The sequence below is a fragment of the Notothenia rossii genome (genome assembly GCF_949606895.1).
Source record: "Notothenia rossii genome assembly, chromosome: 9".
NCBI lineage: Eukaryota > Metazoa > Chordata > Actinopteri > Perciformes > Nototheniidae > Notothenia > Notothenia rossii.
The window spans coordinates 68,465,144-68,476,472 of NC_136907.1; the positions used below are offsets into that span (position 1 = coordinate 68,465,144).

The window sequence follows — 11,329 nt, forward strand, 5'->3', positions numbered from 1 at the left end:
TAGCAGAATACAGATCAGGGCTTATTTCTACCCATTCATTTATAATTATTTGTATTAATCTTTAATACTGGTCTAAGAGGAAAAACATGTCATGGAGCTCAAGCTGAATATGTCTGTCGATGCGATACATTTGCTTTGTGAGAATCTTATAAATGCTAAAAAGAAAACTAAAGTAATTGATTCAATTGACTCAATGACTTTAGTTTGTATTCTCATTTTCAGGTTCATATTTGTATTTTGTGCTTCTCCTGTGACATGTTTAAATGCTTTAATGTAGGGCTGCTCGATTATGGAAAAAATAATAATCTCGATTATTTGGGTCAATAATTGTAATTGCGATTATTCATTGACTTTGAAAACATCCATTTATTGGAGAAAAATATTTGAACAGTATGTTTTTAACAGTTGATTACCCTGAACTTTAAGTATAATTCAACTGAAAAAACAAAAAAAACAAAAAAAATATTTAAAAAAACAAAAACAAAAAGTAATAATAATAATAAAAAAATAATCGTTTTATTTAGATTACGTTGTTTTCGTAATCGTTGCAAGCCATAATCGTAATCGCGATTAAAATACGATTAATTGAGCAGCCCTACTTTAATGTTCAAAAAGCTCTTTATTTGTCTCATACACCTCTTTTCACCCTCTGTCTGAAACCAGAGCCCAGTCTGCTCTGATTGGTAAACTGGCCGGCTCTGTTGTGGTTGGTCAACTGTTTAGAGATGTCCCGCCCCTTAGTCTATCACGTACAATGTGTTGGAGCGCTATCCAATAGAAGCGCATGTGTTAAGTAGTGATGTCACTATGTGACAGAAGTACACAAAGGTGGGAGAGTAACTCCCTCTGGGGGGAACTTTAGCCTTTGCGGACCATTTAAATGCACAAAAAAAACCGACTGACTTTTTGGGGTTTTCCTTTACGGACTTTTGCTGTATGAGTCAGTAAAAGTCAGTCATTTTCTCAGGGCGATGTATTGCACTCATATGATTTGAATGGAGGAATATTCTTGAAATATAACTCTGCCAGAAAATGCTTTGCCAGTGCTGACAAAACAAGCTGCTAAATGTCAGTAGAGCTGCAACTACTCTCAATTTTGTTGTACGTTTATTTAAATGCAATGTTCTTTATTGTGACAGTTATGTTTCGGTGTCAAAATCCAATATTCATCCTCATTTAGCTTTTGAGAAACTGTTGACTGAAGAAGCTTTAATTTGCATTAAAATCCACTATTCTATTTGCACTTCTTCTAAATTCTAAACGTTCTAAGTGTATCTGTATAAAGATAACTGCACCAGACAGACACAAGTCATTATTTATCAATTTCGCACAGTGTGTAGACTGCTGAGTACCTCAATTACAGAGAAAGTAACAAATAAATCATTAAATATGCTTTTCAAAGTGTTTTTTCTTTTATGAAAAATAAATCGTTTAGAAGGCTAAAAAAAGATCTCCTTTTTCTTTCTCTTATTTATTCCTTCCCTGTTCTCATTTTTCCCTATTTGACTTTTTCTCAAGCCCCAAGTCAGATTTCTGCAAACCAGGCGTTTTTATTTCCTCAGCAACGATTTGCTGTCAGCAGAAACACAGGACGGTTCCTTTTAAAGGGACGAGAGGAAACGCATATAAGTAAAAGTGACGAGGCAGGCATATAGGCTCTGAGAGGCGATAGCTCAATACAAAAATAAGTTTCAGTAATTGCGTTAGAATAAGGAAATAGATTGCTACATGATAACCATAAATGTAGGGGTGAACTGAAAACATTTATAAACGAAATCTGTGATGTCACCTTCCTTAGGCATGAACAACTCTGAGATTTAAAAATAAGAGATATAATTGAAGGAGCAGCACACAGGAAGTTTGCAGGCTGACCTTTGAGATCTATTGATGAACCAACAGCTTCCATCTCTTATTCTAACTTGTTATCTTTCACTTCAAATCTTTCATGCTTCATGTTTATTTCCAGAATCCCCGTGGTTGTCATTGAAGCCGTGAGTCACAGTGCAGTCTGGGAGATGCAGTCTGTTGGGCAACTTTTGAGCAGCGGGAGGCCTGCAGCTCGTTGCTAATGAAAACCACAATCCATGGCCAAGAAAATAATTGCTTCCAGGAATCACACATCCTGTGTTTTTGGGGAAAAGGGACGTGAGATATGTGAAAGCAGCTCAGCGTGACATTACAGGCAGACATTTGGTTTGTGAATCATATATCACCGGATGGTTGCCTGTCCTGTTCAGCAGCGTGTCAATGTGATGTATTTGTAATTCGAACATGATAGAAACCAGCACGCGTGTTTCAATCCTCTGAGCTTTCTAAAAATGTTTGGATAAACAGAAAACCAGATCATTGAGTATAAAAAAACAAAGCCTGTTTTTTTTTTGTTCCTGGAAAGTTACATTTTTAGGAGAAGCATGACTTTCCTCAGCATATCTGTGTTTAATGAGATGTAAGCGTCTTCCCGGCTCATTATGCAAACAGAAGAATGCCAGAACAGACACACACATTGATACCTTCAGACACATCCTCACTTACCTAATTCAAGGTCATCGTTGGTTTCGTGTGTCATGATATTCTCCATGCATTTCTCATGTTCACGCTTGATTAGACAGTGCCCGGACTCTGAGGCCACCTGGAGAGAATAAACAGAAAACACATACAGGGTCACAATAAATATCAACTACACTGAGAGACTGCTAGAATAAGGTCTTAAATGCCCTGAAAAAACAGCCTCTTGCTCTAGCCAGGAAATACATCTAACAGTAAACACAGTCATGTCTACTAAAGTTAAAATGAATACTTTTTATGTGATAAATGTGACTAAATTATGTATGTTTTTATCCAACATTTTAATATTGTACAATTTAAAAAAACCCGACTTATTCTGTGTCCCTTCATCAACTGTTTTTATATCTGTCGGGATGCATGTCTAATACTTGTCGAAGCAGGTATCCTGTTTAGCACCAACATCCTATTTTTCTCTAGTTTTGATGACTCTTGCTAGTGGGTGGTGTAGCTAGCAGTGTTTGAGTTTAAGTTCACAATATCTTTTAAAAAAAACGTTTAACTTGAACTTTCTGGTTCTTTTTTCTATCCAAATTAAACCAAATGGAGGTTGATGGAGTTCTACGTGGAGGTTCCAATTTTTTGCGTTCCAAGAATCTGCTTATTCATGTCCATTTTTGTGCCATGACATGAAACCTCTGAGCAATTAAATCCAATTCCTCCCAAACATACTTCCCAGATCCTCATTCTGCTCCACTTGATAAAACATTCGCATACAGTAACTGAAGTTTAGGAAAGCCATTTTCCCAGAGGTTGTCGAGGAACTGCATGTCTATCAACTATAACTCTCCTTCTAGCACTCTTAAGGCCAATCTCTGTTTTGCACCCTTAGTTTTCATGCACTACCTCTCCTTCACGCTCACAGTGAACTGATAGGTGTAATATGTCCCGGCGCTCTGAGCCGTGGCTGACTCATCACTCTCTCCCTGCGCTCCAATATGAATTCACTCCAGGCCTCGCTGCCTTGATAAGATAGGGCATCAACCGACTGTGAAGATGTCCTAGGATTCACTTCCTTTCTTTCTTTTTTTTTAAAGCGCAGCACATGGGCAGAATTTTAAACGCTGCATGAATTATGCCAAACATCATCAGAGACATCTTTTATCTCGTTTTGTCTTGTATGCGATTTCATTTCCAGACAACCCTTATCAAGCAGTGGAAACTACACGGAGACCATGCTGGCATAACAAAAACAAAAACAATATGAAGGAACTCTCTTTTATGTTGTCAGGAGTGTTTGATATTATTTAATGAAACGGACACTGGCATTGCTTGAAAGAACAATCTCTTTATACCCGCAGCAAGCATCCATGTTGCTAAGCAGCAGGAAGCCAGCTTGGAGCCAATACATATTGTATGCAAGGATTCCTAGAAATGAAATATAATTGCATCCAGATTACTAATATCTGTTTGGCATGAATGCAGCAGTCCAGTTAGATGACATGTGTTATACATCAATATACATCAATATACTGTATGATGTCATATCCTAGATAGCTGGTTATGTGTTATTCAGTTTACAAGCGTTTTTTTATTTTTAGCTGCAATTAAAATGTGTATAGAATTTAGTTATTCAATGTCAATGCACATTTGCAAAGACAGACACACAAACACACCACACCACACCACACCACACCACACCACACACACACACACACACACACACACACACACACACACACACACACACACACACACACACACACACACACACACACACACACACACACACACACACACACACACACACACACACACACACACACACACACACACACACACACACACACACACACACACACACACACACACACACACACACACACACACACACACACACACACACACACACACACACACACCACTGAAGATTGAGCTGCTGCTGACGCCTGCGGTTTTAGGATGGGGTTATGGGCCGGACCATTGATGGCTGCCCCCAGAGCAACTGCTTGGCAACCCACTGAGACTAGGTAAAACAATCATGGACAAAACCCCCCCCCCCTAACGCAGCCAAATGCTATTTTGAACTTTTTGAACAGGACATCACTTTTTAATTAGTGAGCTTTACAGCAGCTGGGAGTCAGATGTTGTTACCCTTAGATCCAGGAAAGCTTTTCCATCCTTTATCATCTTTATGCTAAGCTAGGCTAACCGTCTCCTGGCTGTAGCTTCATATTTAACAGACAAACAAATGAATAGGTTTCTTTTTTTTGTTGTTTTTAATAGTGCAATCTTTAGGAAACCACTAGCTCGAAACTAGCTTTTTGAGAAATTAGGAAGGACAGAGACTTGGTTTTACTGAGAGCTTCTGCAACCCAGTCCAGGTTAACTGAGGACTGCTAAAAAGGGCACCATGACGAATAGCACAAGACAAAAGACCAATCAATATTTTTGTTTCCCCACTAACTCCCCTCCTCTCCCTTGAACAGATGTCTGTCCAGATAAACAGTCCATTTTTAAGCTGCAGATCCGTGTTTCCTTCCCCTAGGCTATTTTTCAATGGCCAGATAACTTAGTAGCTCTCACAGCGCAGATAATAAAACTCAAATTTGACGTTGCAGACCACTGGCCCAGCGTAGAGACCTGTTTGACACACAATAAGTGCATCATAACAGACGTATCTGCCACATCTGCCGCTGAAGGTCAGCTTGACAGTGCACTGTGCTAACAAGTCAAGAGGAGGAACCTGTCACACATTTTAAGTTGGAGAAGATGTTTGTTACTGCAAGATCGCACTGTGAATTCATTTGAACTCTATTTATGATTAGTTAAGATAAAGTCGTCATCATTACATTCAAAGTAGATCAAGGTCACATAATAAATGTATTTTTACATTCACCAACTATAACCTGTAGCTTCTGAAACTGCTGCTGCATTGAGCTGGATATATTTCCTCCCACACATCCTGCACAACATCCTCAGCATTCTTCGTTTTATTTCACCGAGGCCTCTAAGAAAAGTGAGTCACAGCAGATGGATAGGCAGCTCTCTGGTCAGCTGGGCCATCTGTTATTGTTCTGTAAGGCGGCCAGTCGTCTTAGTGCAGAGCTGATCGTGGACCTGTAACGTATGCTGATGTGCTGATGCGGCATATGGTGATTTCCACGCTTCCAGCGCCTGACATAAACACACACCCACCAGAGTGCACAAGTAAAAATAAACCAAATCTGAAGCTAGGAGAGAGTGGGCTGATGATGTAGAGATGTGAACCCACTCACTCCCTTATATATAATATGATTCTACATTCTTGTATGCTCCTAAAACACCCACTTACACACGTACAAGTGTGCAAAGAACATACTGTAGATGCATGCACACAAACTACTCACCAAGGGCAGCAGAAAGATTGCAGTCAGCAGGTAGCCTCTCATCGTCTCCTCTGAAGGGCTTGTATCCACAAAGCTCCTCAATATGTGTGTGTGTCTCAGTGTGTGTGTTTTCACAGGAATGCACTGAAATTGCTCCCCTCAGCGTCACCACTCTTCAGCATCAAGGGCTCTGAAACACACAGAGAGAAAAAGGCTCTGAAAGGGAACAAACAACAACAAGGAAACACAACAGGAAACTGCATCCGTTTTTTATTTGTTATATATAATTATATAATTATAAGAAAAGCACTATACAGACATAAGATTGACATTTTGAAATTCTTTACTATTAAACCTTTTACATGTTTTGGAAACTCGAGTAAAGAAAAGTGTTGTTGCTAACTGCAGCAGCGGAAATGTTTTAGTTTTTTAAGAGTTGAAAAGTGGGGAGTGTTTTCTTTAGACAATATCCTCGATGTTACTTAACGTAGAAACATGGGAATTCAAAATACTACAGTACAATACCATGAGCTACAATACCATGAGCTACAATACCATGAGCTTCTTAATGGCAAAACAGTTGCCATTAAGAACCCAAAGATGCAAGTCAGTTGGATAGCAAATTCAACTAATTTGAATTGTTTTCAGAGGATTCAATGAATGTTATCAGTGGTTTTCGCTACCATTTTAATGAGTCGGACGGGCCAAACTAGTGAAGTGGAAGTGAAAAAGGACTTTGTAAAACTGAATGAAACGTAACATTATGACAAACACAGCAACTTCCAACTTCTTTTAGTGTGATCACTAACAACTAAGCCAGGTTTAGTAAAAAAAAAAAAAAAGGTTTAAATGTAAAATAACGACGTTTGTCAAATGAAACTTGATGTCTACCCCAAGCTTCTATAAGTGGGTCTTTTTGGACCCGGTGAGGTGGTTTTCTTGAAGTATCTTTATAATTATATTTTTTTATCATTTCATATTCCAGCTGTTCCTCAAAAAACATGTTTTGGATATCATGCCATTCAAATTTTAAATTTAAATTTTAAGAAATTGTAGTTTTTGTATTGCTACCCCAAGCTTCCATAAGTGGGTCAAAAATGACCCGCATGCATTTTCTATGGCATCCTACGGGAACCTTTGATTCTTATCACCTGTGTCTGTCAGGAATACATTCAATGTGGAACACACAGACTAGATCACAAGTGACACCTCTCAGGAAGATTATTTTACACAGCAGGATCTGATACCTGTCAGTATAATAATAATAATAATAATAATAATAATAATAATAATAATATTAATAATAATACATTATATTTTAGGGCTTTTCAAGGACTCAAAATCGCTTTACAATATAAGGGAAGGTTAGGGTGTGGGGTATAGGACTATCAAACTTGATCAACCGGCATGGATTGATGGGGGGGGGTCGGGGGGGGGGGGGGGGGCTATGAGTAGACAAGAGGAGAAGAGATGAGTTTTGAAAAGGGACTGGAATACTGGGGTCTCAGAATAGCGGAGATCTTTGGGACAATATGTTCAAAACGTTTTTTTCCAAAATGTAAAAAAAATTATACAATTACAAATTGTGAAAAATTAAATATAAAATATTTCTAGTGTGAACCAAAATATAATACTAAATATTATACAAGTGATTTTTCTTAACCAAAATGACAAAAATGGCATAAAAACACATATTATTCTAATACGGGTCTTTTTAGACCCACTTATGGAAGAGTGTAGGGTCAGTCACTCGTGCATCTAAGGGTTAAGCTCAAAGACAAAACAATTCTGTTGGTTCTACATAGGACACATACATCTGTCCCCTGGATGTTTTGTGTCTTATACTGTATAGTACACGGCCCCAGACCTCCACCCACTATAGAGTATCCCAATCTTGATACTACGTCACCTCACTTCTGCTTCTGTTCCTGTTATAATCACTATTATATGTCAGTTTGGTCATCTTGTATTCCTTCTTTTGGTAATCAACTGTGTGAATAGATGATCAAATCAATTAGTAGCTGTAGCACGGTCCTTTTGAACAACATATAAAAGGCTGATAGTCACTGATAACACCCATTAAAATGGCTGATAACAAAGAGATTCAGAGCTCTTTTGTAGGTGCAGTGGAGAAAATGCACCGTAGTTGCTGCATTTATCCAAAATTGAACACAAATTGAACACTGAATTACTTTAAACTGCAGGTTGTTAAACCACCTTTCTTTAGCCCCCATCAGACCACATCAATGCATGTTAAACTCTGTGACTGCATGTCTCTTGTAGAAATGCACCTTAGGAGTTTTAGCTCACTGCTCACAAGGCTTTTTCAACTTTTTTTCAGAGAAACATAGACACTAGTATATGTACATATCCTTTCTGACATTTTTTATAGTTTGAGATTTCAACAGGAGATGTGTATGTCAACAGGAAAAACCAAGACTTACTTTGCCCAAAAGTTTAAAGTCTGTATAACAACATAATAATTGACTCATAGGAAACCTTTGCAACGTTCCACAATCTTCTCTCTTCAACCCGAACAACTGGTGGAATAGTCACGATTCAACTATAATGAAAATGAGCTTTATTTTCGGGCCAAATATTTTCACAACATTGTCTTCAACTCACACACATAAATATACACTTCGCTTCAGCGGGTATGCGTCACGTCATATCTCGTCCCAACCCCTTCTATCAAATCACAGAGGAAGCATTTTTTGTTGTTTGACTGACGTTATAAAAGATCTGTCATCACCTGCACTCTAAATAACTGTAAAAGAGAATATCGAGACAAATCATATATTTTATGAAGGACAAGTTGATTACCAAAGTAGAAATGTGTAGAAATTTGGAAGGAACACAGATTTATTTTAAGATGACGTGTATGCCTGGGTCTGACTTTAAAACATTCCCTCTTCACCCCCCCCCTCTCATGTCTTACTCATCCACACAGCTTCCTGAACAAAATGAATCACTGCAAACACAAAACACACTGGCCAGCACCAGCAGACACACACACACACACACACACACACACACACACACACACACACACACACACACACACACACACACACACACACACACACACACACACACACACACACACACACACACACACACACACACACACACACACACACACACACACACACACTATAAGCTAATTCATGCACACACACAGACACATTCCTCTCTGTGTCCCTTCCCTAGTAGCGAATCCAATTACCTCTAAAGCATCTCTCGGATGCTTTATCAAATAGGACATACCGTGCTCGGAGGAAAAGCCCGGAGATATAGAGAAGGGATAACGTGTCAAGTAGGGCTGAAACCAGACTGACGTTTAAACAGAAAAAAAACACAATCAAACTTAAGAAAGTCAGATGGAAAAAATGACTTGTCAGTAAAGGCATAACAACCTGAAATGTCACAGCAGCCATGTTGCTAGAGGCTGCAAATTCAATTTAAAAACAGTCCTTGGTATTTACTGTAGGACAAATCCATATCGCTTTGGTATAGAGGAAGCACTGGTGCAAGAAGCAAAAGAGGAGAATCTAAACTATCCTGAGGGCAAAAAAGCAAGAGAGTCTTTGATTTTCACATCATGGGATACATGTGTAAAAAACTGTGAAGCTTTATGGGAAAATAAGGAAAATATCAAATGTTGTTCAGTCCCAGTATTTAAGAAAACAGAGTACATTTATAGAATGCACTAACTGAATTGGTAATTATATCCAGTAGTTGCCTATTAAATACAAGACACATAATCAATAAGCCAATCATAAATAATGGCTGATATACTGTATCAACCCTTTTGTTAGATTGGGAACCACATTTATTAGCACAGGGATTTGTGTGTGTGTGCACATGCATACTCTGTGCGTGTCTGTCTACCGATGCAGCTTCAGAGACAAACAAGAGAGAAAAGCTCTCCTTAATGATTAATCTCTATTTTAAATGGATTTTTTGAGAGATCTGTCACAACACATCAGCTTCCTCCTCATGTTAGCTGAATTCCTCTGAACACCATGGTGCATTCATAATTCATTTTTGGTTTAAAACGATCCCAGTAAAACACTTTCATTTAACCTAAAAGCAAGTCTGGTTAGTGACTGCAAAAAGGTATTGCATGTGTGCCAGTGTGCACTCGTTCAAAATCATTTTTTGGGCAGCTTCATATTTTTTGCTACTGTTCATGAGCATTAATAATACAGCGCATAATATGTGATGCATAACAGGACCAACAGTTACACTTTATATTGCTAGAGTCCTATTTAAATCACAGCTTGCAAAATGTCAAAAGATTTGTGAAAGGAAACATGCAACAGTGTTTAATTGGCTACATTTAATCAGTGAAACCCCTGGAGCTCCGGAATAAAGAGGCTAATTTTGCTATTGCTATTTTCCCTTTATTCCCGCATTCGTAAACGTTTAATTCATCAATGCATGTGGGTGACCTTCGCGTTGCACGTGGACAACATCAGCAAGAAAAGCGTCTATCCTTCATACTGAACATTCTCACTCAAACCACACAGATTGCTCAGCGGCGTTTAAAGAATAAATGTATATATATATATGTTTAACATTATAGCCTCGGCTTGAGTGAAAGGCTGTCAGATTGAAGACGAGAGTAAAAGCGCGAAGCAGTCGGCTGGAGGAAAACAAGTGAAAGGAACTTACCGATGCGTAATTTTCACAGGCGCAAATATCTACACATGAAGCAATCGGTATTCACACATCCTCGCCGTGTTCGGCTCGTAATTGTTTCGGGGAATATCTTGATTTACTCCTGAACCGGTTATCAGCTGGTCCAGAAAACGACAGGTGCCGTTGTTGTTGCTGCTGCTGCTGTTGTTGCTGCTGCAGGACGCACCGTGCAGGCTGCTGCGGCACCACGATGTGAGGAGGAGGAGGAGGAGGAGGAGGAAGAGGAGGAGGAGGAGGAGGAGGAGGAGGAGGAGGAGGAGGAGGAGGAGGAGGAAGTTAGTTCCTTTGGGATTCGCACCTCGTCAGACAGAACCAAGTCAGACAGCAGTTTAGTCTACAAATACAACTGGCATTGGAGAGACATTTTAAAAAACAAGTTGCAACACTGGAAGAAGAAAAACAAATCATCGTGTTTTTTTCACATGCGTGGGACTTTGTTCCAGAAATCAAACTATTCATAAGACTCTAATTTGCGCCTGCGCCTCTTATAGGCACACAGTCTGGTTCCCTGCTGGGTGCAATTTGTGAGGAACTTATTCTGCTGCCCCATGATGTGTGTGACTCACTTTCAGTACCATACAGTTTACCATCTAATTCCCTGCAGGTGTTTTTCAGCAATCCGATGCAGGTTAGTAAGACTGAAGGCTACTGTGGCGTTTAAATCCAAAATGCATTGAAATTCCCATGAAGGTGATTTATTGTAGCCTCTGGCATTCTTTTTTACTTTCAGCACCACGGACAGTTTCCCAAAGATA

General features: G+C 39.1%; 1 protein-coding gene across 2 annotated transcripts in view; it reads right to left on the reverse strand.

The window, feature by feature from the left end:
• The window catches only part of adcyap1r1a (adenylate cyclase activating polypeptide 1a (pituitary) receptor type I), a 26,299-nt gene extending 15,547 nt beyond the window's left edge, over positions 1-10,752 (reverse strand). For both annotated transcript variants that reach the window (XM_079647783.1, XM_079647782.1), the window contains exons 1-3: positions 10,548-10,752; positions 5,892-6,060; positions 2,533-2,629 (exon numbers count right to left, since the gene is read on the reverse strand). In XM_079647783.1, coding sequence (XP_079503909.1) covers positions 2,533-2,629; positions 5,892-5,933 — 139 coding nt within the window. In that variant the 5' untranslated portion in view covers positions 5,934-6,060; positions 10,548-10,752. The remainder of the gene's footprint in view (positions 1-2,532; positions 2,630-5,891; positions 6,061-10,547) is intronic.
• Positions 10,753-11,329: the final 577 nt, after the last annotated feature.